This window comes from Paralichthys olivaceus, chromosome 22 (genome assembly GCF_024713975.1).
Source record: "Paralichthys olivaceus isolate ysfri-2021 chromosome 22, ASM2471397v2, whole genome shotgun sequence".
Classification (NCBI taxonomy): Eukaryota; Metazoa; Chordata; class Actinopteri; order Pleuronectiformes; family Paralichthyidae; genus Paralichthys; species Paralichthys olivaceus.
Genome location: NC_091114.1, coordinates 14,176,286 through 14,202,500, shown reverse-complemented (window position 1 = coordinate 14,202,500; position 26,215 = coordinate 14,176,286). Strand labels below are relative to the sequence as shown.

General features: G+C 43.1%; 3 protein-coding genes across 5 annotated transcripts in view; all 3 read right to left on the bottom strand.

Moving 5' to 3' along the window:
• corin (corin, serine peptidase) overlaps positions 1 to 4,594 on the bottom strand; it is a 14,128-nt gene extending 9,534 nt beyond the window's left edge. Inside the window, exons 1-3 of the mRNA XM_069518968.1 lie at positions 4,439 to 4,594; positions 2,497 to 2,647; positions 584 to 919 (exon numbers count right to left, since the gene is read on the bottom strand). Of these exons, the coding sequence (XP_069375069.1) occupies positions 584 to 919; positions 2,497 to 2,647; positions 4,439 to 4,501 (550 nt within the window). The 5' untranslated portion in view covers positions 4,502 to 4,594. The remainder of the gene's footprint in view (positions 1 to 583; positions 920 to 2,496; positions 2,648 to 4,438) is intronic.
• A 983-nt stretch (positions 4,595 to 5,577) lies between these two features.
• Positions 5,578 to 18,223, bottom strand: nfxl1 (nuclear transcription factor, X-box binding-like 1). 3 transcript variants are annotated; one of them, XM_069518971.1, is made up of 25 exons: positions 17,941 to 18,223; positions 17,501 to 17,688; positions 17,224 to 17,415; positions 16,489 to 16,598; positions 16,156 to 16,286; positions 16,008 to 16,052; positions 15,795 to 15,928; positions 15,466 to 15,551; positions 15,299 to 15,374; positions 15,052 to 15,149; positions 14,620 to 14,734; positions 14,271 to 14,395; positions 14,055 to 14,177; positions 13,597 to 13,687; positions 12,319 to 12,439; positions 11,872 to 12,028; positions 11,594 to 11,685; positions 10,148 to 10,169; positions 9,673 to 9,795; positions 8,872 to 9,026; positions 8,528 to 8,597; positions 7,081 to 7,185; positions 6,801 to 6,881; positions 6,608 to 6,661; positions 5,578 to 6,507 (listed from the first exon to the last, which is right to left on the bottom strand). In XM_069518971.1, exons 2-25 carry the CDS (start codon positions 17,667 to 17,669, stop codon positions 6,313 to 6,315), a joined length of 2,670 nt encoding a protein of 889 aa, XP_069375072.1. In that variant the 5' UTR covers positions 17,670 to 17,688; positions 17,941 to 18,223; the 3' UTR covers positions 5,578 to 6,312. The 3 variants fall into 3 exon arrangements, with proteins under 3 accessions (XP_069375072.1, XP_069375074.1, XP_069375073.1); XM_069518973.1 differs by having other exon boundaries at positions 17,224 to 17,412; positions 17,941 to 18,194; XM_069518972.1 differs by lacking the exon at positions 17,941 to 18,223 and having other exon boundaries at positions 17,501 to 17,802.
• Positions 18,224 to 19,106: 883 nt separating this feature from the next.
• Positions 19,107 to 26,146, bottom strand: cnga1b (cyclic nucleotide gated channel subunit alpha 1b). Its single transcript, XM_020105967.2, has 15 exons — positions 25,290 to 26,146; positions 24,619 to 24,747; positions 23,861 to 23,926; positions 23,705 to 23,758; positions 23,314 to 23,433; positions 23,129 to 23,233; positions 22,834 to 22,940; positions 22,303 to 22,477; positions 21,917 to 22,053; positions 21,665 to 21,837; positions 21,457 to 21,582; positions 21,015 to 21,167; positions 20,696 to 20,927; positions 20,135 to 20,310; positions 19,107 to 20,058 (listed from the first exon to the last, which is right to left on the bottom strand). Exons 2-15 carry the CDS (start codon positions 24,726 to 24,728, stop codon positions 19,843 to 19,845), a joined length of 1,950 nt encoding a protein of 649 aa, XP_019961526.1. The 5' UTR covers positions 24,729 to 24,747; positions 25,290 to 26,146; the 3' UTR covers positions 19,107 to 19,842.
• Between the last annotated feature and the right edge of the window lie 69 nt (positions 26,147 to 26,215).

The following is a 26,215-nucleotide window of genomic DNA, read 5'->3' as shown; positions in this document are numbered from 1 at the left end:
GAAGAATTTTAAAATAGAAACTGAATGAACGATTTATCATCTCACACACACACACACACACACACACACACACACACACACACACACACACAGAGTCCATCAGTAGAGGAGAATGGAGGACAGTGGACCTGAACTCGTCCATTCCGCTGTCGCACAAACTAATAAAGTTTTAGTGTTTGACAGAAAAGGACACAACAATTACACAGAGCAGGGAGGACAGAGAGGACTATGCGTGACTCTGGGATTTGTAGTTCTTCAGCGAGAGGTGACCAATTAACTCTAATACATGCACAGATCCAGCCAATCAGAGAGCGGCGAGCGCCAAGACGTCACTTGACCTCTCAGCTGTTTACAGAAGAAAACATCACATGACCCAGGAAGTGACTCAGCGTCGTTCACACACGAGGGTGGATATAAAGATTCATGTCATCGTTTTCCCACCGTTAATACCAGAATATAAAAATAAAAAACGTTTTCGGCTCTGGAACATGTCACACCTCATCAGCTGTCTGATATTCTGTCTCGAGGACCTTGTTTCCCATGAGCCCCTGCTGCCACCCTCTGTTAACACCTCAGATCATACCTGTGTCAGGTGTCGCGGTGGTGCTAACGGGCCAGGCAGAGCTTAGCGCTGTCACAGAGGTCAGCCAATCAGGAGGCTTTGTGTAGGGCAGAGTGGGCGTGGTCTGAGGTGAGGAAGGCGGGGCAGCAGTGCTGGCGGCTGCAGCAGGTGTGCTCTTGCTGTGGTGCGTGACGCCATCGTCGCCGCCGCCATCGTTCCTCAGCGAGGACGTTGCACTCTCTACTTCAAAGGTGGGGAGGGGGTTTGTGCTGTTGCTGTGGTAACTGGGGTTGCTGTTGACGATGGGCTCTGGGGACGAGAGGGGACTAGAGTCCAAGAGGCTGCTGCCAAATATCCCTGAAGAAGAATACAGGAAGTGATGATCAATAAATACACTCTTGGCCAATCACAGAGCAGCACAAGGTCGACGGGGAGTTATTGATCAGGTGCAATATTAATGAATCTGTCTGTTGATACAGGTGTGTGTGTGTGTGTGTGTGTGTGTGTGTGTGTGTGTGTGTGTGTGTGTGTGTGTGTGTGTGTGTGTGTGTGTGTGTTCAGTGTGTGATGTCGATGTGCTGTCTTATTGATCAGTCGTGTGGATCAGGCTTATTGATCCCTCATCACTGAAAACTCCGGGGCTTTGTTTTGATCTGGACAAATAGAAACTTATCAGTCACATGACTCGACTACCAGAATGAATACAAAGCGTTGCTCACACATCCTGTCAGTAACAGTTCCACCTTGTCGCCTGTAACTAAGCAACCAACCTCCGAGTAGACAATTTACTTCCTGTTTACAACACATGACCAGTGTACGTGAAAGGTCATGTGACGTGTTTTTGGGTGTGTTTGTGTGGAGACTGTGACATTGAACCTTTCAGAATGCTGCAGATTGTTGGTTCTGATGATGATTTAATGTTTAATTATTAAACTGTTATTTGACGAACTGATTTTAATCGTTGATTATTGATTTTTTCTCAACGTCACATTCAATCGACTAAATTCGGCGAGTGAGTTTCTGACAAATCTGTCGACTGTGACGATGGTTTAGACGAGACCCTGAGAACAACACAGAGAAGGGAGTGAAGGGAGGAGGGAATCCAAGAAACCATTAGGTGTTTAATGGTGAGAAACACACACACACACAGCTTAATGGCAGTGTGTGTGTGTGTAATGACTTGTGAAAGAGAAAACCGAAAACAGCTGGTGAGCAAGAAAAGATGAAAGAAAAGAAGACGAAGAGGAGAAGGAGGAGGTCAAACTGTGAACATGTGAAAAACACATTTTCTACTTTTTCTCGTTGTAAATAGAAAAACTGTATTTTTATTTTTCGCTTCGTTTGGACGATTCTGAAAGAGAGAGAATAAGAAAAAGAGGATGGGAGACAGGATAAAGGAGAGGTGAAGAAGAGGGAGAGAGACAGAAGGTGACAAGAGAGAAGGAGGGAAGAGAAGAATGGAGGGGTGAGGATGGAGTGATGAAAAGGGGAGTATAAACTGTGGATGAACAGACGCTGCAGTTTTACTACCTGTGTTTAAATATTTGAAATTCTTTCAGTCTAAACGTTTGACTCTGTCCTCCTGAGGGATTCTATGCTGTCATGGCAATGAGAGGAAGCATGACACACACACACACACACACACACACACACACACACACACACACACACACACGTAATTAACACGCCTGTGAATTCATTAGGGACCATGACTGAGTGTCATCTCTCCTCCTACACACTGTCCTCTATCAGTCTGTTCACATCCCTTCTTGCCTCCACTCGTCATCTATACACAACATCAGTGACTGTTTGAGGACGATCAGTGACTGAACAAACAACAGATAAAAACAAAGTCACAAAACAGAACTGTTTACATGTACGTGTGTGTGTGTGTGTGTGTGTGTGTGTGTGTGTGTGTGTGTGTGTGTGTGTACCAGTGAGGGCCAGGACGAGCAGCAGCAGGGCGGCCAGCAGGCTCACAGTGGGAATCAGGATGTAGAGCAGAAGTCGGAGGTGATTGGTGGATCCAAGCTTGTGAGGACACGCCTCCCCGCCCATCCCTGTCTCAGGTGGTCGAGCCGGCGTCTGGAGGAGACGTGGAGACGAGTTCAACATCAAGTGACCGAGAAAAAGGACTGAATCCAGGTTTTCAGAGGAGGAGTGGAGGCTGGGAAACTCCACACTGACCCTGTACACCCCCCCTCCAGGTTATTTTAAGTGAAGGTGGTGAGGGGGGTTGGTGGTATGTGGGCGGGGCGACCCGGGCATTTCTGTCCTCTCAGAGTTTCCGTTGGACGAGTCGAAGTTATTTTTGAAGTGATGTGACGATAAACCGACACTTGACACCAAACGCACACAAACCCCACTGCTGTAAATACTGCTCGCTCCACCACTCTCTCTCTCTCTCTCTGGATCTCCTTCTGTTCATTGATTAATCGATTGACCGATAGTTCGATCAGCGTTGATTCATTCATTCATTGACACATTGATTCATTAGGATTTAGTATATTTCTATCAAGGCCTCCTTTAATCTTATTTCCTTCAAAGCTTTGTAGAAAATTATGATTCAACATTATCAGTTATTTTGATTACTGATTTTTGGTTAATTGATTATTGACATTTTTACTCTCTGGACCTTTGTTATTGGATTGGATGTGATCAGTTAATGTAATTAGCAGATTAACTGATGATTTAAATATTGTTAGAGGCAGCATGACTTTCCAAACTGTAAGGCTTACATCAAGCATTCATTTGAAGACTTTTATTTTGAAGGCCAAAATAAAACCAGGGATTTAAGCTGAACAAAATAAAAACACAAAAAATATTTTATTGAGAATTAATGTACAATTAAACTGTATTTTTTTGTCTGCATCAGATAAGTAATTATTTGATTATAAAATGAGAAAAATCACCTTAATTTACAGGATTTTTAAATTAATTTCTGACTTAATGTCAAATCAATTAATCAAAACAAATGATTGGTACTCAACAAAGAAAAATATTTGTTCATTTATTTTATATTATTTTACATTATTTACATTTACATCTGTTTTTAGACTTCAACTGTTAATGACTTTATTAATAATTAACCTAAACATTGTATGTGCAAAACAATTTGTACAATTTGATGAGACCCTGATTGTTTCTTTAGAAAACTACACTATTGTGAATTTATACCTATATAGTCATTTATGTAGACATTAATATAATTATATAATGTATATTTATATTGTATACTGCTATTTAGTACACAATGGAGAATTTATACCCATTAATAAATATATATACAGCTCATTTATACCTACGCTATATACCTATAACAGTCTAAATATGCATATATATAAATGTTTATTTCAATATCTCCTTATACATGATGCAATAATACAATAACATCCTCGTACAATCATCCTGTGTCACTGCTTTTTACTCAAGTACGTTTCTATACAAATAATATTCACATCTCTGTATTTGTATTCGATGTTTTTCATTCGACTCTGCTGTAACAAGTGAAATTCCCTGAACAATAAAGTTTGATCTTTTTCAGGTGGTTTGAATTGTTTAAAAAAAAAAAAAAAAAAAATTTAGGCTGTGGAATAAATGATAATATATATCTCACATGTTTTATCTATACTATAATCATTCTGTTATAGACGAGTAGAGACAACACACATAGATTATTTAAAATGAATAGATTGTTGCAGACACATGAACTTATGAACACTTTAATTATTTAAATGTAGATGAACACACGCGCGCGCACACACACACACACACACAGAGGACACAAACCAAGGACACGCTCAACAAATAGATCCTCACAGAAACACACGGCGGAGGAACACACACACACGGACACACACACGGACACACACTCACCGTCGCACTTCCCGCTCCTCCGCTGAAGGTGACACGCGCGCAGGTCTCCCGCCGCGCGGACATGACCTGCTGCTGCTGCCGAGCGCGAGACCATCCTCTGTCTGCTGCGCGTGAGCTGCTCCGGTAATTAACCGAGCACGAGACACGCTGACTCCGCCCCCACCTCTCTCTCTCTCTCCAGGGTCACCGCCAGCGTCGCTCTACCCCCCCCCCCCCCCCCCCCCCCCCCCCCCCCCCCCCCCCCCCCCCCCCCCCCCCCCCCCCCACACACACACACACACACACACACACACACACACACACACACACACACACACACACCCCTTCTCATCAAGTGCATGCTGGGACAGTCTGTAGCTTTAATCCCAACTCTCTCTCTCTCTCCTCAGCTTCATTGTGATTGACGTGTTTGTCTCAGATGTTCAGTGAGGACATGTCTTCAGGACCTGTCCTTCAGCCCCTCTCCACAAAAACCTTTTTCCTGTAAACGTTGTGTTTTTCCTTCTCTTTATTCGAGATGAGTGCGTCGGGTGAAAATACCTGCGCTCTCACTCAACCAGCTCCTGCTTCAGTGTTGCCCTCAGATATTTTGTGGCTTGCACTCAGATTTCCTTCGCTCCAGCTCTTCACCTCGCGCTCACATTCTCAAATTTCTCCTCTGCTCATGTACTTGATAATGTTACCTATCAAACAGCAAATAAAAAATACAAGACATGGCAGATAAAAAATTGTGAACAGAAAAATGTAGGAACTTAAACTCTCTGTATGTGTGTAGTTCAGTTATTTTAAAGATTGAAAATAGATTCAAGAAAGTTTTATTCTGTAAAATCATGCATGAGATGTGTTGTGGATTCTCAGCTCGTTCCTACAGAATTATTTATTACTTTAAAAGAAAACAGTATTTTAAATAACTTGATTTTGAAAACTTTCTGTTAGCATCACAGCTCATTGTCTTTTACCTGTCTGCTTTTGGAGGAACAGCGCCCCCTGTCTGTTCACTCCTGTAAACAAATCTCATTTCATTCTAAACATCACATGCGGGACAAAACTGTGGAAAAACCAGAGTGAGAGCACGATGAACAGAATTTTACTGGTTTCTGAATAACAACCTTAACTTTGATCGTAAAATCACAAACCGATAACAGTTTTATACGTTTTATTTTCATTTAAAAAAAAGACAAAATTATATCTTAACGTTCTAACATCTGTGAAATGTCTCAGCACCAAAGTAAAAGACGTGTTTACAGTTTCGGACATTTCTAACGGAGACGTGTCCACATCAAAATATCAACTTTTTTATTTATTTATTTAATTTAATTTTTTCACCAAATTAACAAAAGAAACTTACATTTCACATCAGTGAAGAAATCTATTACAGGTTTTGACCCAAAAATGAATTTTGTGAATCAAAACTTTTCGAAACATACAGAAGATAATCAATAGCGTTAAATCAAAGAGCAACAGCAACATCACATCCTGTTTCTGTTTTTTATGTTGATTGATGTTTGAGTCGTTGAGTGTTTCTTTCTTCTTCAGGTTTTCCTCCAAATCAGTGAATTGTTCTCAAACTGAGATGAAAAATGATAAAATTCATAAAAATTGTTTTTCCTCATCAACTGTCAGCTCATCGATTGATGGGAAAAAAAAAATCTGATTTATCAATAATGAAAATCATCTTAAACTTCAGCCCTAGATCTGGTTTTTTAAATCATTGATTTTACATCAAATTTCAAAAACTGTTTAATAAAAGAAAGAACAATCAAAAAAAGACGACAGAAAAACAAGTGAATGAGACAAAAGAATGAAAAGAGAAAGTTCAGAGACGCAGCCATGTGCTCACATGTTCCTGTCAACATGTGTGTTCACGTGTTGGCTCAGGCCGTGGTGAGGAGGTAGTAGGCTGCGGCGGACAGCAGAGCTCCACCCAGCGGGACGAGGACGACGGCGGCGCACATCCTCCACCACCTCCCCACTCTCCCCTGCTCGTCATCCACCTCCTCCCTCCTCCCCCGCTTCTTATTCCGCCGACCTCCTCGCTGCTGACGCTTCTCAAACGCCTCCAGCTCCTCCTGAACACGCAGCACGACACATGTCAACCGCGGCTACACATAATACTGAAACACTATCGATAAAGTTTTTTTTAAACATCATGTGAGTGACACAACTGACCTGAAGTTTCCTCTGCTCCTCCTCCTGAGCTGCTCTTTGCTCCGCCTCCTTCAGCTACTCACACATTCAGATAGACACACACACACAAACTGTCAGTGTGTGTTCAGGTGAGAGGGTACAGGGGTGTGTGTGTGTGTGTGTGTGTGTGTGTGTGTGTGTGTGTGTGTGTGTGTGTGTGTGTGTGTGTGTGTACCTGGCTGACTCTCATCTGCTGGTCTCTGCAGGTGTCATCACACTGAACATCACACTGAGTCGACAGGGAACAGAGGAGCTCCTACACTCACACAGACACACAAACACACACAGAGACACACAAACACACACAGAGACACACACATGACGTGTTAATGATGCTAAGCAGATAAAGTTTCATCAGTTGAAATAGATGCGGGAGATGACGTCACACAACAGTTTTTAAAGTTAGGTAATAGGTGTGTGTGTGTGTGTGTGTGTGTGTGTGCGTGTGTGTGTACCTTCTTGATCCTCTTGCACGGACACCGCAGCTTCACCTTCTGCTGACATTTCTCTTCACACACACCTGGATGACACACCTGCTTACAGCGATGACCACAGTTCAGCTGCACACACACACGCAGGACGCACGCACGCACGCACACGCACACACACACACACACACAGGGACCATCAGATGCTGAGGAATTAAACTTTATATTTCATCTCTTTAGTTTAAACTGTTTAGTTTTTTGAAACCATAAGTAACCATATTTGGAGGAGCAGGGGGTGGAGCCTGATTGAGAGCTGGAGACTCTAAATGGATCATCATTTCTTAAATGAACGTCATGTTGTATTTGAAGAAGACTTGAGACTCGAGATGAAACAAACTCTTTAGGAAAATGTTTACTGACGTTATAAAGTGAGAAGTATAGAAACAACCAGTGGAGTCGCCCTCTGCTGGTCATCACACAGAATACAGGTTTCAGGCACCTTTGCATTGGCTTCACGTCCAAGTTTGTGATAATCTGCACATCTCTTTATGTGTTACTGATCAGTAAATTGTAAAGTGTCAGTTTTATATAAGCATAATGTTTATGACCTCATATTTTACCAAAAATACAAATAAATAAGAATCTTAATTTTCCAAATATGTGGATTCTTCAGGAGAAAAAGTTAAATGTGTGTGTGTGTAAACATTTCAGTGCTGCAGCCTCTGCATGTGTTTGTTATTCCAACTGTGTGTGTGTTTCTATGTGTGTGTCCAAGACTTTTTGGAGTTTAAGTTACAGCAGACTATGAAAACAGTCCTCTGACAGAACCCAAGACACACACATGCAGTAACACACACTTCAAACCTGACTGTGTGTTCTTTGTGAGTGTGTGCAAATCATTCCCTGGTGAGAGTGAAACACACCCATTGAGAGAGTGTGTGCGTGTGTGTCGTCTGGCGCCACAGAGACGAATTGATTATTGGAGCAAGCTGATGGTTCGAATTTCAGCTGCAGAGACGAAACTGATCATTGATCAGAGACAAAGAAAAGAAAAGGGAAGAGGAGGAAAACTGTGAGGAAAGAAGGAATGAGGAAACACTGACTTCAACTCTATCTGTGCACGCACGCACGCACACACACACACTCTCTCTCTCTCTCTCTCTAATGGGTGGCAGGTGACACCACTTCCAAAGTCTGATAAACAAGTTCCATGATGCAATGGGGCCCAAACTGAGGTCTGCATAGATGGAGAAGGTGAAACAAGAGTGTGTGTGTGTTACAGCTGTCGCTTTTTAAACTTTTGTATGAACATGGGGAACAACGTCAGTGGCTAAGTGTAGTTTCCCTGACGCACTCTCCACATGACCAAAGACGAGCTGAATGGATGATCCACGAAGTGTCGAACGAGTGTTTGGACGGACTCTGGGATCTGAACCATCCGTAGTGTTTAAAGTGTGTGTGTGTGTGTGTATACCTCTTTAGGACACTGGTTGTTGCAGGAGCTCAGCTCCACCTTCTTCTTTTCATCAGCCGACATCAACTTCCTGCAGAGACATAGAACCTGTATATCAGTTTTCAGTCCAGCCTCGATAGATATGATGCAGAGATCGCAAACGCCCAGCCCTCCAAAACACACTCCCCATTTTAAAACACATTTCCATCATTGACTGTCAGAGGTTGGTGCTGCAGGTTTCCAAGTGTAAGTGTAGTAATCGCACACGTAGGAGCACTCAACCCCAACCCTGTCCTTCGCTGTCATGGAAACAGCAGCATTCTCTTAATTGGTCTGATTAAAGATGTGTCTGAGTGTGAACTGACATGCACTCCACGTAGAGCAGGCTTATCTTGCAGTGGCAACGTTGGCGGATCATCTGACCACAGGGGGGGCAGTCGCCCGGGTGACAGGGGCGCGGGCAGGGGTGTGGACAGCCTGGGGGGCGGGGCTTCGAACAGTCCTCCTCACAGACTTCACACTGCGGAGGGAGAGAGAGAGTGAGTGAGTGATCAAGGGGGTGTGAACACTCATTGAGCTCCAATAGCTGCTGATAAAGACAAATCCACCACAGATCCCACGTTGTTATTGGTCAGATGTTACATATGATGATTTAAACATCTGACTTCATGACTAAGGCTCCAGGTATAGTTGCTATTTAACCACACGCAGGCAAGCTGCTGCGTCGAGAATGTTACTGTTCACGTACTTACTTAGATACTACATGTGTTACTGAAAAATTCCAGTAGAGGGCACCAAAGAACTCAGCTACTTCAAGATTTGCGGAATGCATAAACACAGATGGCGACATTCAAAGAAAAAAACATTTGGGTAACGTTAAGCTCAAGAAGATGGTGACAATTACGCATTAGTGGGTGAAATGTCGAACCTCTAAATCAGACACATCGTGAAAACAGCTCTAACTTGAACTCTGTCGATCAGCTCCTTCAGTTCTGTTGATGATAACGCGCTCACTGACCATTTCAAGGACTCACTACTGCATCTTGCATCACGTGAACCTACGCAACATTCAGACGCAGGATATGAGAAGCAGACATCTTGCATACAGCATATTCCAACCCTAAAAACTGCCTTGTCATCAATTACAACCATAACTAGGTCATCACCTTGTTGCCCTCGGTAACTACATGGCACTCCCTGCTGCAGTCGTGGTTGCCGCAAGTCAAAGGTCGTCCGCAAGGACGTTTGCAGGAGAAAGGACCCCGACGATGACACGGCACCGGACTGACCTGAGTGGGGAGAGGGAGAAAGAGAAAGAGAGACATTTTAGAATCACGTCCAACCTCGTCTGAAGGTGAACGAGTGCGTAGAATACAAAGTACTTAAATACATGAGTCAAGACGGATGAATTGAAAGAGGGATAGAGCAAAGGAGGACGATATTCAGAGTGAAAGATGGAAAAGAAAAGATCAGGGGAGGGCAGGCAGAGAGTGCAGATAAAGAGAGGAAGTGATGAATCAAACAATGTGAGGTTTTACTGAAACAGAGCGTGGGATTGGTTACAGCATGTTTGTTTACGTGTGAGGTCAAAGGTCACAAATATGACTACGTGAGAAAACAGAGGAGGAGATTGGTTCATACCTCATGTTTTCCAAAACAGGATCTGAAACACAAACAAGATGTTTTCAGACGTTATGTCATGGAAAATGTTCGGAAAAGTCGGATGAGAGGCGACGCCAAACCATGAGACTCCGTTAAAATGATCGTTACATTAAGTTGCAGGTTCGCTGTGAATGACTTCGTGATATCATCAGGTGTCGCACATGTGAATGTAGGCAAGTGGACATGTGTCACATGGGACATGTGTCACATGGGACATGTGTACGACACCTGTAGATGTCATGCAAGGTACTTAGCGACATCTAGTGTTGAAGTTACATAGTACAACCAACTGAACCACATGGACGAGATGTTTTCAGACATGAACTCTGTAAACTTGTGTCTGGACATTTTTTAGAATTTTTATTTTCTCGTGAAGAAGCAGCAGGAGATTGTTCAGGTCGGACTCATTCACAATCTCAGAAACGTGTGGGGAACATTCAGGTGAGGGGTGGAGCCTGTAGAGCAGCAGGAGGCGGGACATGGCGTATAAAGTCTAATCAGTGTTTTTGTTTACAGCACATCCCACCAGCGTTGGCTCTTATCACCAAAAGCTCTGGAATCTCCACGTCTTTCTTCTTCATCTACGTGTATGGCTCCTCTTCGTCATCCTGAGATATTTGGATTCTTCCGGTTTCACATCTGTCCGTCATTTTACAAGGGGGCTGCAGGAAAAGTTCCAGAAAATGTCCAGAGCAAGTGACTCATTTGTGTTCTCACACACAAAGCACCTCTAGTTTCATTGGGACATTAAACAGCTGCAGAGATGTTTATATAGACTATTTTGTAAATGTGTAAATAAATCTCCAAATGTGTTATGAGAGAAGTCGTTGATGTCTTCGTTGAAGACAAACTCCAGAAAATATCCAGACACAATTTTCATGTTCATGTTGAACAACATCTAATTTCTCACACACAGCATGCAGAGTGTTTTTTAATCTCAGCTTTAATGGTCCGTGACAGAGCCAAAGCACCCTGGAATGTGTTTGTGATTAGTGTGTGTGAGATTAGTGAGTGTGTGTAGTGTAGTAATGTAGTCACGGAACCAAAACAAAACTCAATTTGTCATTCTGAGTTTTTAAGAACTCTCAAATCTGTTTTATTAAAATTGTATAGTGTGTAATAATGTGTATTTTGTGTTTTCATTTTAATGTTGCTGCAGTTTTCTTCATTTTCGAAACTCAAATCTCCTCCCTGTGGTTTTAGTTCCTCTCCATGTGGCATTCACAATAATGAGGTCACTGTGACCTAAATTCGAAGAAATTCTTTCAAGGCGTTCTTGAGATATTGTGTTTACAAGAATGAAACGAACAGACAGATAATCTAAAAACAATATACCTCCAGCCACTAGGTGTCGCCGTAACAGAAGCCAAGACAAAAAAAAAAAACAGAATTATTCATGTTGACGTTTGCACGTGTTTGACCTACGTTGGTATTGGTACTTTACATGGCGGACAGGGCAGAGCTTTCTTCACAAATGCAGGTTCAGATGGCTGCTCCCACGGACCTGCTAACTGCACCTGAACACACACACACACACACACACACACACATATATATATTAAGTCTGATCTGTACTAAAGAACAGTGGTTGAGTAAATGTGGGCGGAGTCAGTCCACTACCTCTTTCCCCTGCTCCCAGTATTTATGCTAAGCTAAGCTAACCAGCTGGCATCACTAACTGTTCATTTAAGGTGGCTGCTCACCTGGTGGGACTTGACCAGCACTATGTCATGGCAGGGCTGCGGACAGGTGTGGCTGCACCTGGACAGCGGCAGCAGGCAGAGCTGCCTGCAGGCGGGGCAGGGCCCAGGGTGGCAGCGGTGCGTCTCTCTGGTCGGATGGTGACAGGACGGAGGACACCTGACGAGACGATGTGAACAGGTTAGAGGGAACCAGGCGCGCAGCTTACTGTTCCTTAGTTTGACAGTTTTATGTTCATGATGTCCATATTTTCTCAGAAGATCAGATGCAAGGACTAAATAACATCACACAAGTGAAGCTAAATAATGTGGATAGTCCCCTGGTGGCTGGCCATGGCCTTGGTCATAAACCCTGCCTCCTCCATGTTAGCAGATGGGACATGGACAAGATAAAAAATCAAAATAGACCCTGTACCGTTCTACCTTTAATTCTGGTTTGTGTATCTCTACCTGCAGAGCTCTTTGCAGCGAGGTGGCTTGGTGCTCCTCTCTCGACCACAGGGAACAACCAGAACAGTTGAGGAACACGTGCATGTGACCTCCACCGACTCTGGACATGGGTAACAGCTCCCTGACAGACAGATCACACACTTAAGTCAGGTTTATCCACTGTGAGGACCAACGTCAGAGGACGATCAGGTACATCACTGCTTTGACAGTTTTTAAAGTGTGTATTAAAACACTGAACGCTTTCCATTTTATTTTTCTTGATTCAATAAGATTAGTGCTTCTATTGAGAACTTGTAGTTTTTATTTTATTTTTAACTTACTTTATTAGAGTTTCAAACTGTTACGATCAAATACCTTTGTCGTATTCACAAAAATGGGAAAGATGAACAGATAACCTGAAAACACAATACCTCCGACCACTAGATGTCACTGATCGAATGATGAGTCAATAAAATAAAATAACAATTAAAGAAATCAATAATAAAGATTTAATAGATGATTCTGTAGAGAGATTATCTGTTTTCTGTTGAAGTCTGTGAATTAAACACCAAAGTTTATTTCACACACATTGTTATCTGTTCTGTGTGTTGATGCACTTGCGGCGGTGCGACCTTCTAGCTGCTACCTCGTGAAATGTCAGAGGAGCCAATCAGCACGCAGACTTACAAATAAATTAACTTTAATCTATTCAGCCAATCACGAGGCAAACGGGAGCATAAGTTATCTTTTATCCGCCAATCAAGGAACAATAGACGCAGGAAGCTATCTGTTATTCCACACACACACACACACACACACACACACACACACACACACACACACACACACACACACACACACACACACACACGTCTTTGTTACAGGGGTTAATGATGGTTGACAGGAAGCAGAGGTCAACCTTTTCCCAAACACACAGGGCAAGTTGTGTTCAGCTGAAGGAAATGTCAATGAACACACACACACACACACACACACTCATCTGGAGGTGTTGTGGGGAAGAATATTCCTGAGTTTGACCTTCGACCTTCATCCAGCTGTGACTCTCAACAAATCACAACCAGTTCAACAAACACTTATGTGATGTGACATGTGTGAGAAAGAGAGAGAGAATGCACAGTAAAGTTCTTTAGAACTGATCATACTCTATAGCATGTTTGTTGTTGTTTGTGACAGTTAATAAAGTTTCATTGGAAGCTGCGTTCACATCCACTAGTTTATATTTGTTCATGAAACCACTGAATAACAAAACCTGTGCGTCTCATGTGAACGTATCGTTACCTTGGTGACACACAGAGGGACACTTGTGGTTTCGACACCCCAGAGTTCGCCCACAGCTCTGGTCACAGGGGGGGCAGTTACCAGGGCAACACTGAAACACAGGGCATCATGGGAAACAGAGTCTGAGGAGGATGAACAGTTTGAGTCTGTGACATTTTAACGGTTAGAACACGGAGCAGTGAAGCAACAATGAAATAAATCTTATCTGCGCCTCACGGCACGATAACGGGCGCTGAAGTAAACAAATCATCCTGTCTCCTCACAGAGGAAGCGTCCGTCAACCTTTTCCTATCAGATGAGATGACATCGCTCTGACATTTACACCACAGGAGCGCACAGGGACACTTTTCAGTGAGGAGTCGCTTTTTAAGTCTCTTAATTTCTCCCACCAGCAGGAGGAGCTGTGGCCCACAGACTGAACACAAGAGCTGTTTGATAATGATGAGCTGTGTTCTCACCTTCCTCCTGCACTGGTGTCGCTGGCAGCTTCTGGTTTTGGGACATTTGGAGTCGCACAGATATTCTTTATGACACGGCATCAACTTCCTGTATTTACCACACCTGCACTCCTTCTCCACCTCCTGAATGACACACGCACAGAGTGTGTTACAAAGTGTACATAGTTACGTATATCAGTGTGTGTTTGCGTGTGTGTGTTTCAGTGTGTGTGTGACCTGTCTGCAGGTCTCGCAGCTCCCTCGGTGGCACCTCATTGAACAGGTGTGTTTTCCACATGACAGACGGCGGTCACACGTGTCGCCGCACAGCGACACTTCCTCTGTGCATGGCAGAGATGACTCTACACACACACAAAATAAAAAGCAGTTATTTGGAGACTTAGTGACCTGTGACAACTGGTGCGTGGTTTCTTCATATGCATGCCCTTCCGTGTGTACTCTGTATGTGTATGTGTATGTGTGTGTGTGTGTGTGTGTGTGTGTGTGTGTGTGTGTGTGTGTATGTGTGTGTGTGTGTGTGTGTGTGTGTGTATGTGTATGTGTGTATGTGTGTGTGGCCCCTCACTGGTCTTGCCGCAGGGACAGCATCTGCTGATGGAGCGGGGACATGGAGGACAGATTCTGTCGTGACACAAGAGCTCACAGGTGTGATTCCCACAGGAGAGGACAGAACCACATACCTGGAGCGGAGAGAGCGAGAGTGAGAGAAAAGGTCTCGACACTGTCACATGTCACATGTCTCACCGGTCCAGTGCAGAAAAGTAGAACACAGTAGAAAACAATGTTCTGTTTGAGAGGTTTGATACAAATAAAGTTTATTCTGTTGTTATAGATAACTGTTTCCTTATTATTATTATTATTATTCATGATGTCAAATGTTTACAGCGAACACTGAAGATACCAACTGCAGATCCAGGTTCACATTACTACATTAGAATAGTATTATTAGTACTAGAGTAACACAGTGATACTGTATTAACAGTATTAAAAGTCTTACCTGCTGACAGTTCCACTCAGGGCTGGCACAGGGTCTCTCTGCCTTCTCTCTACCACACATACACTTCTGAACACTGACTCTAGGACATGGAGAACACTCTGACACACACACACACACACACACACACACACACCCACACACCCACACACACTTTATGTATTTCTTTTTATCACTAACACACTCAGTAATTGATTTTGCACTGAGTGTGTATATATGTGTAGCTTTGTACAGGTGAGTGTGTGTGTACCTGTGTGACAGGGCTGTGTACAGGTGTGTTGTTTACAGGGTAGTAACCTGCCACACTGCTGCTGACAGGACCAGGCCTGAGAGAGAAACACATGGTTAACCCTGACAACACGTGTGTGACACAGTTTCAACCCCCTAAGACTTCATCTGTTCACTTTAAACACCTACCTTGTTGCTACAGCGACGGGGGAGGGGCTTTGATTTGCCACACATACAGGAAACTGGCACCATCTTTGGACACGGAGGGCAGGGACCTGAAAACACAGTCAGATCCATGATGCCCCTGGGTCTTCAGCCAGGTCAGAGTTCACAGAGCTGTAATGATGACATCTGTTGTACTGCTAATACAATACAGCTAACACTGTACTACCAATACTGTTCTGTTAATACCATACAGCTAGTACTATACCCCTGACATGGTACTGCTAACATGACTGCACTGGTAATACGTAATTGATTCTGGCTATAAAGACGCGAGCAGGTAAGTGTGTGGTTACCGGGGTGACAGAGCAGCAGACAAGTGTGTCCACAGGTGGGTTTGAGTTCCTTCTGACAGATGGAGCCACAGGAGTGAGGGACCAACCAGGGGTCAGCTGGGGGGTCCTGCAGCTTCCCACAGTAACACATGTACCTGAACACAACACAGTTACAGTGAAAACACAGACTTGCACATGTCCTGTAGAAAAGATGCCTTCAGGAGTCATACATGCCTGTTGGGCGTGGCGCTGGGTGGATATTCAGCTCGACACTTTGGACTGTGGAGAAAACATCAGGACAGATTAGAGATTATTTTCCTCCACAAACAGTTTACGTGTTTTCTGAGGTTAAACGTCTCTCAGCGAGACGCGTCTCCCTCACCAGGGCCAGGGATGCTTCTTCTGACCAAAGTCTTCATCAGTGACGGAGGAGACGAGGAAGGCTGAGTCTCTGGCCCATTTCTGAATACAGGGCAGGTGGAAGAGGGAGAAACAGCTGGAGCAGCTCCACACCTGGACACACACAGAGGGACAGGTTAGATATTCTGATTCTGGATCATTTCAGAGACACATGGATACCGTAGCATTTTAACTTAGTGGTAAAATTTGACTTTTAAAGACGACATCATGAACTGCAGGAAACTGTATTTGACATTTTGTAAATCTAACATTCAGCAGATTAATCGAGGAACTGATCAACAGATATGAAACGAACCGCCTGTGTCCTCTTGACAGAGCCGATGCAGATGAGGCAGGTGAGAGCTCCGGATTGAAACAGGTCACTAACGTACTGACCAGTCCTGAGAAGACCTGAGCCATCGCCACCTGGATACAACACACAGGAGAGTGTCAGTGAGTAACTGTGAGCATCATTAAGTGAAAGTGTGAGTAACAGCGATTATTGAGAGCAACAGAGAATTGGCGAGTATAGTTTGGGAGGGAGGGGGATCGGGAGTATCACCAAGTATCAGGCGTATCATTGAGAATCAGTGAGTATCGTGAGAAATGTTGAGCAACGTGGGTATCACGAGTACTGGTGAGTATCGTGATTACTCTAAATAACAGAGTTACTGAGAGTATTGGTGAGTATCATGTGCATCATGAACAATGGTGAGTGCTGTGAGCAACAGTGAGTATCTTGAGTAACGGCGAGTACAGTATGAGTGATCATGAGTAAAACAATAAGTATTACGAGTATCTTGAGTATCTAACGTAATACTATCATTGAGTAAAGTGGGTATGTTTATTATTGTGAGCAATAGTAAACACTGTGAACTACTTGTGAGTAACGCTGAGTATGAGCCACATTTGAAAAGGTATGTAATAAAATATATGATCGTTTTTTGCTGCTGCTGCTGCTGATTTGTTTTTCAATCATCACGCCTGAAGAGCCACTGATCACAGAACTGAGAAGGAGCCGTGCTGAGGGCGGGGTTTAGTCTGGCCTCACCTGTCTGGTCAGTGTAGGTGGTGAAGGTCGACGCCAGGATCTTGCCCCTCTTTCCATCCTTGTGGTCAACATCTCCTTCATCGTCATCGTCGTCGTCCTCTGAGGAGGAGCTGACGCGGCTCTCCACCAGTCGCTGAGCAGCAGCCTGGTTGGACTTCCTGATCTCCTCGAACTTGGACTGAACGGACTCTGCTGTCAGCGAGGAGAAGTTGGAAACATCAGCACACACACCAATAATCAATAATCTGCTGTGACGTCACAACGAGCGTGTCCTCACCTCGTGGAGGCTCAGGAGCCGCGGCCCTCTTCGTCCTCCCTCCTCGCCCCGCTGCCCACGCTCCTGCGGCGGCTCCCGGCCTCTCCGTCAGCGGAGGTCGGGACCTTTCACCCTGACCCTCCTGGCTGCGGCCTCGGCCCCGGCCCTGCTGACGCCAGGCCGGCTCCATGGCAACCGCCTCCTGAACCCTAGACACAGAGCAGCTGATCTCAGATCTGATATCGAGCTGATCGGTGACTGAACGAACGTTCCCGGCAGACCTGGCTCCTGCTCGGCGAAGAACTTCATTCACCGATCATTAGTGTTGTTAAGTTCATCACATCAATAATAAATCCGACATGTTCCTGTTTCCTGTGTGGCTCTCGTCAGTAACAGACGCAGAGTTCACCGAGTTGTTGTTGTTGTTGTTTTGTTTTTACGTTGAGGATCCACATCCTCACCTGAGCTCGGAGCTTCTCCCGTCACGTCAGCGCAAGTTAGCCGGTTAGCTGCGACGAGCTAACTGTCAATAAAGTTGAGTGAAGATTGGCGCAAGCACACGTCACATCCGGTGCACAGCGGCTAATGACGCATAAAGTAAACGATTCTGAAAGAGTGAGAGAGGAAGAGAAAGAGAGGGAGAGGAAGAGAGGAAGAGAAAGAGAGAAAGAGAGGAAGAGAAGACGACGTGAGACTTTAAATGAAGCGACTGAAACACGCCTCAGCTGCTGCAGCGACACTGACGTCATATGCTAAGCGACGCGCGGTGAATGCCGGTAGTTGTAGTCTGAACGGCCGCGCCAAGTTTCCATCAGTCTGTGGTATACGTGTGGATATGAAACTACAAGTCCCAGCGCGCACAGCGACACAGGAAGGGAGACGTGTCAACGACGACCACAGGAAAAGTTTTTTAAAATGTCTTTGATTTAATTTGTGAATATAATTTTTCCGGTTACTTTTATGAAATGTTTTTTTATTTTATTTTATTTTATTTTTGCATTATTTAGATGTTGTTTTATTCATTTAATTGAAATTATCCTTCATATTGTTTTTCTTGTTTAATTGTTTTGATTTCTTTTTTTTCAATTTTATTACGAAGCAGTTTGTTTATTTTTAAAACTCTTTGTTGTGTTCTAAAAATATAATTTTATTTGAATTTTTGTCTATTTCTTAATTACATTTTAATTACGATTTATTATATCATATTTTAAGAAAATATTGTTAAAATGTTATTACGTTTTTTTATAGATCTGTTATTTAATTTATGAAAATTATTTTATTCTATAAATATAATTTTATGTTTCAATTTCGTTTAATGTTATTGTCTATTTGATTTGATTTTAAAGCAGAGTATTGGAATTTGTCAACATAGTACATCTTCAGAAAATAAAATAACTTTTATTTTACAGCTGATAAAATCATATGACAGTCTAATAATTTTGATGCTGATTATTATTAGAACAAAGGGAATGTACCACCTGGAATCAATGTTGACTCAATAAAAGAATCAGACTAAACTACTCCACCTGTTGGTACAATGTTTTACAAGTGTTATAAATAAATAGAGATAAATAAGTAGAAACATGATTTTTTTTTATGTTTTCAAAACAAAAGAGAAATAGTTTAGTTTTATTTATAAAATCTCTTTATTTCAGCGCAGTGATATTATTCTGATTCATATTTCATATATCAACAACATGCATCAGTCATAGTGTAGAAAAACAAACTGGATGGACGAGCTCCTCCACTGACCTTTGACCTCTACTGGCTTTAAAGCAGCTGATCTACACATGCTTGAAGATGTGTTATCTTATATCACATTATTATATTTACATGATTATATCTATAATTTAAAGCTCAGATAGACTCATGCTGCTGTGAAATTAAAACTATGAACAAGCTCAGCTTGATACAGAAAATATTTCCTGTACCTTAGTTCAGACATAACAAATGATAATTAAAATGTTTTGCAGTTTAATAATTTACTTGCATTCTCACTCGCACTCTTTCTCTCATGTATTCTGGAGAACGTTTATTCTTTGACACTCCACTGATCCAGAGTCAGTGTGTTTCCATTATTAACATGACATCTTCTTCAAGTTTGTCACATGAATCAGAAAGAGAGTTGGTTTTCTTTTCCTCAACTTCGGGATGAAACGTAAATTTGATTGTAAGGGCCAGAATTTAAAACTGATATTGCTTTTATTCCATTTTTTAGTTTTGTAGTTTTTATTTTGAACTAGCTGAATTCAGTTCTTATGGGAAAAAAACTTTTGTTGTCATGTCTTCTGCTCCCCACCTGCTTGGCCAAGTCAGGTTTAAAAAAATCAACCATCCCGGTCCTTCCTCTCCTCTTGTCCGCTCTACTCAGGTGTTGGAGGGGGCGGAGCGTCACCTGGTTGGTCGGCTCGTGGTGGCAGCTTCCTCTCCAGCCGGGTGACTCTGTGTTTGAGCTTGCTGTGAGTAGCTTCATGATCAGCCAGCAGTCGTGCGTAGCGTGTCTGCAGGACGTCCAGCGTGCTCGTCATCCTCTCCACCTTCTCCTCGATCTCTTTGGGGTCGGGGCCCTGCGCTGCCACCTGCAGGACAAGATCAGTTGTGACTTTAAATTCGACAGATCAGATTTCTTGTCCTTACAAGATCATGTGACTGTACCTCCAAGTCCAACAGTCCATCCTTCATCAGAATCTGTCTTCCTTTCTCCTCCAGCAGAGCCTTAGCATCAGGATACTCCTTCAGTGCCTCCATCAGGTCATCTTTGGAGAGACAGAAGAGGTCGGAGTAACCGATGCTCCTGATGTTTGCTGTCCTCCTGTTTCCTGCTTTACTTCCTGTTGAAGAAGAGCAAAGTCTTTTTAAATCATATAATGGGACGTTGAAAAAGATGTTCCTCTGCTCTGTATTGGCTCATTATTAGGGCTGCATATTAAATAGAAATGGTATCATCATTGAAATATATGTAACGCAAAAGACTGCTTGAATTGCAATGAATGGTGTTCCATGTGCCACACATTTACGGTCTGCATCTCTGTTAACTGTAAACTGTTACAGAAATAACTTCAGTACTCTGACAACTTGGGATCCTGGGAACCTTGGAACATAGGACCTTGGGAACATTTGAACCTGGGAATATAAAAGCCTGAGAATGCAGGACCCTTGGAACTTTATAACTGGTTGACTTCTCAGAAAACAATCTGATTACATGGCATAGTCTACCTTTGATAGCCAAGATGCTGATCTCGCCAAAGTAGCTTCCATCACTCAGAACGACAAACTGCTTGATTCCGTCATCGGCGACAACAGCAAGTTTTCCCTCCTTGATGATATACATCTCTCGGCCAATGTCACCCTTCTTACAGATGTAATCTCCTGGACTGTAGACCTGAGGCTGCAGCTTCAGCACCAGCTCCACCAACAGGCCAGCCTCGCAGTCCGCAAAGATACGAACCTGGATGACAGGAAAAACAAGGCGCTTGAATCTGGGGCTTCATTTGAGTTGGGTTTTAATGAGGAGTATGATCAAGTGTGTGCAGACCTTCTTCAGAGTGTCCAGGTGGACGTTGATGGCGATCTCTGCTCTCAGTTTGTCAGGCAGGTACTTCAGCACCTCCCTTTCATCCACTGCCTTCTTATTGGTCCACAGGAAGTCAAACCACTTGATCACTCGCTTCTCCAGGTCCTTTGTTACCTGGATGGGAGGGGATACTTTTTTATACAATAATAATTTACATCTGTCCTCACTGCTCAGCTAAATGTCTATTTAAACAACCAACAAATCAGCCTACCAACCAACCCACCAACCAGCCACTCAACCAACCCACCAACCAGCCAGCCAACCCACAAACAAAATAACCTACTAAACAACCAACCACACAAGAAACTAACCAACCAACCAGAGAGGCAAACTAGCAGCCAGCCAATCAGTCAGTCAGCCACCCAACCAACCAGCCAGCTTACTATCCAAGTAACAAACTGACCTTTCGGAAGCTCATGTACTGTTTTATCGCGTCGATGCGAGCCTGAAAATCGGCTCTGGCAGCGTTCATGTTGGTGATCATTGAGCCAACGTTACCGACAATGGTGGCAAAAATCAACACACCCACCTGGATGAATAGAACAGAATGACCAAATCAGATTCTTGGACATAAATTAATAATAATATTCAGTTCTTTAAGCCCCACTCACCAGGAAGTCAGTGACAACAAAGAAGTACTCAGAGTTCTCCACTGGGGGTGGCGTTTCTCCAATGGTGGTGAGCGTTAGTGTTGACCAGTACATACTGTAGGCGTATTTCCTCACCAGACGACCAAACTCTGGATCACTTGGGTCGGGATAAACGAACCTGTCAGAACCAAAACCTGGAGGAGCAGACAAGACAAGATGTCTGAGGGTTTTATTCAGTTGCCAAAGAAGCAGGATTCAAACCAGCGAACTCACCAATGGCCTTGGAGAAGGAGTAGTAAAGGCAGGCGTTCCAGTGGATGATGATGACGATGTACATGACAAGGTTGGAGATTCGGAGAGCGTTGGGGTAGTTAGTCCTGGTCTCTGTCCTCTGGAAGAACTCCAGCATCCTGAAACACACAAAAAATCTGCATTGAGTCTCCAAACATTAACAACTCCAACAAATCTGTGACGTCACCCATTGGTTTGTGAGCTGCCATTTTTAAGCCTTCAGTTTGATGGAGCCATAACATGGTGAACCCAGTAAATATGGTATCTGCTTAGAATCAATATGTTACCAACCTTGAAACAACACATATGACAATGTATGTGTGTGTGTGTCTTTGTATGGGGTTGTCTTTGTCTCTGTGTGTGTGTACCTGTTGAACCTAAAGAGTTTATTAAGGCGGATCTCTGGGTAGGTGAGGCCGAAGACGGTGTACAGAATGTCGGTGGGAATCATGGAGATCAGGTCCAGTCTGAACTGGAAACTGTTCTTGTACCGATCACGAAGCTTCTGCTGGTCCTTCACCAGAAGACCCTGCTCCAGGTAACCTGCACAAACAAGGTTGTGCTTGAAGACAGTTTCAGGTTTAAATTACAAATCTCTCAAATCGTTCTTATCTGTTGATTCCAGTAAAGGTAGTATTGATGAAATATCACATACACAAATGGGATCATATGGTGGGATTATTGTCATCGTCATTTAGCATAGTAATGTATTCACTTTGGCAACCAATAAGATTAGAGAATCTATGCTAATATTATTACAAATATTGTTATAATTATTATTATTACCAAGTGATTGGGGTATATACAGTGTTCTCAGGCTAACAGATGCACAACTCAGTCACATCTGTGCAACTGCATCAGTGAAAATATCACGTGTGTTTGTGAGAGTGTGCTCGGACCGGTTCTAGTTCTGAAGACCATGTCGGCGATGTAGGTGAGGTCAGCGAGGAAGTCCAGCAGAAACCAGTAGTACACGTAGTCCGTCTGCAGCTCCTCAAAACACGCCCTGAAACACACACACACACACACACACACACTGAATATCAGTTAGTGTTTACAGTGAGAATTAAATGAAATGGGATTTCTTGGGTAAACTAATTCTGGAGGACCACTGTTATTATTGGGGGGAAAACCAGTAGACTGCTGACATTGTGGGAACCAGTACAATAATGACAAATGACCAGTGTGTGTTACCTGGCTATGATCAGGGTCCAGTTGTACATGACAGGGATGGTGATGACAAACAGCCAGTGGTAGTAGGTGTTACTCGCTGGGTCAATCACCGAGATCTCTTTGGGACTGGACACAGACACTAATTCATTATCATTGTTATTATTAATAGTTAAGGTTCTCACTGGATCCAAATAAACCAAACCTACGCCTCCTCTTGGGCCTTCTTCTCTTTTTCCTTCTCTTTTTCTTTCTCTTTCTCTTTTTCCTTCTCCTCTTTCTCTTTCTTTTTCTTCTCCTTCCTCTCTTTCTTCTCCTTCCTCTCCTTCCTGGCAGAGAAGATGACAAACAAACAGAGGAAAACCGGATTCAGTGGAATAAAATTGGATGGCTGTTGGGTTGTTTTCCTGTAGTTTAGCAGAATTGTTTTCTTCTTGTGATTTTTGTGATTTCAGTTTGTGAGTTCATCACAAAATGTTCACATCATCAGCATCAGTGCTTCAAACTGAACTTCAACAGAACACAGACGTTTCTTAAATCCAGTATTTCACAGATTTAAGACATCTTTCTAATTTCTTGTCATCTTGTGACCAAACTCACTCCTTCTTCTCTTTCCTCTCTTTCTTTTCTTTCTTCCTTTTCTTCTTTTCCTCTCTGGAAGACAACAGGAAACACATCACAGAGATCAACTTATAAATGTATAAATACTTGCACATAATTTATATGTATGTGTGTGTGTGTTTCTGTGTGTCATACTCCTCTTCATTGTTGTTGCTGTTGTTGACGTTGAATAAAACTCCTGGTCCGGCTCTTTGAGCAGCTCTGAAACAAAGAGGAACGAGAACCTGACTTGGAATCAGTTGATAGAATTTAAAAGCTCAAGTTTTTCTCTTTGACCAAAAACCAAAAATCTGGAACAATCTCACTGACACAGAACTGACTCTGGGATTAATGACCCTTAAATCAATACTATACAATGTTTCTGTTGTAAATCAGCAGCTTGATTAATATTAGTTTGATTGTTCAGTGAATAAGGAGAATGTTTTCTCTTTCATTCCCACTCTCCACCCTAAACTTCTGTTCTATGTAACTTTGGTGAGTGGGTTCAATCTCCTGTGAGAAGAACTGACTGAGAGTCATAGCTTCAACTGTCAGAAGAGTGAAACTAACTGTTGATCAGTTAAAAAGACTGCGAAGTTATTAAAAACCAGAGTTTATCTCCAATATTCAACAGGAAACTTTTAAAATATGAAGAATTCTAGACAGAGTTTGGTGGATTTGTACAGCCGCAGCTCTTCTGCTTCAGGAAGCAGAGGATCATGATAATGTCCAGCGATATTCATGTTGTTCAGATGTTCAGACAACCAACAGAATCAATCACCAACTGTGGCTGCAGAGGGCGCTGTTGCTCAGTAAAGGTTAAGTAACAATAATTGGTCACAATGAACCTCTTGAATGTTGAGTTGTCTAAATATCCCCTAACTTCAGCAGCTGTTGTTTTCAAGACAACTCACCTGTCGCCCTCCCTGACGCCACCAGGCTCCTCCTCCATGTCTTGTAGAAGGATGATAGGCGGAGTTAACCTAGAAGTGGGGGACGGGACTGATGGAGCTACTTTAGCCATGGCGGCTTGTTTCCTCTACCTGCAGACAGAGAAAAGAACGTGATTCTACAGATTCCAGCCCAAACTAGGGTCGAAACTAGTATAGAGCAAAAAAATAGAGCAAAAAATAATCTATGATCACATGGTGGGAATGATGTCACCACCTACTGGCAAGGTGCTGCAAGTGAAAGGGAAAAACAGTTTGCTGAGAAAATCAATAAAAAGAAGTTAATCTAATTTTCTTGAGTAACATTTTTTTTTAAGTATTTCACTGTATTTTAGAACATTCAATGTATTTTCTGTGTCGCCACCTGGTGGACAAATGGAGTTCTAAAGACCTTTAATCAATAATTCATAAACCAGTTAGTTCTTTGTATCCAACTTTAACTTAAGAAGGGAACTTTAAATCTGACACCACAGCTATAGACATTTACATTAATAAAGTTTGTTGTTGTTATCGACTGATGATGAGTTCATACATTTATCTCCCCTATGTATTAATAAGAATAAGAATAATAATAAACATTGCATCCGTGTATAATATTTCGCCCCATACCATCCCCACATTATCTCCTTGCTCACCTGTCAACTGATAATCCGTTGCCCTCGGTTACGTGGCCTAGATCCACCAACTCCCTGTCAAACTCATCACTGTGGAAACAGAGGAGTAACCCCTCTACACACACACAAACACACACAGGCGGTTTAAATCCTTTTAAAGTTAGAATTCTGGAGAGAAAAGATGAGAAAAGCGAGGGATGGATGGAGTGAAGGTGTGGAGGATCCAGCGGGGAGTCTCCTCTGTCACCCTGAGGGGGATAAAGAGATTATACGATGGATGATACTGTCCTGTCTCTCTCTCTTTCACACACGCAAACACACACACACACACACACACACACACACACACACACACACACACACAGAAGAGTAATTCCTAATAAGCCTATCAATGCCTGTTAAACAGAGCAGCTCAAGTTAAGTGTGTGTGTGTGTGTGTGTGAGTGAGTTTGTGTGTGTGTGTGTGTGTGTGTGTGTGTGTGTGTGTGTCAGTTCAGTTCACACCCTTACACACACTTTTAAGAAACTAACAATATCAGTCCACTTGGCTCCACCTTGTGGAACAACAGATTAACTACAACCAATGTGTTTCTGACAAGTGAAAACATTTAATGAAACACGTGACTTCCCCTTCCCCACCATTAGTGACTATTAGACAACAGCTAACGTTAGCATTGAGCCACTTCCCGCTAACGAAATATTTTGGTATTTTTACGTGACACGTGGTGAAGGTGGTTTAATTCTGAAACATAGACGCAGCTCTACCCCTGCCTCTGATTGGTTTACGTGTGGGCATGAGGAGAGGTGATTGGCTCGAGTTCAGGAGGAGGATCGAGTTAAACCAATCAGAGGCAGGGAAGGGGCGGGCCCTCTTCCGACTAGGGGGTGGGGACAGAGGAAACACGGAGCAAGATGGCGGACAGAGTCTGAGAGAAGTGACGCGTTGA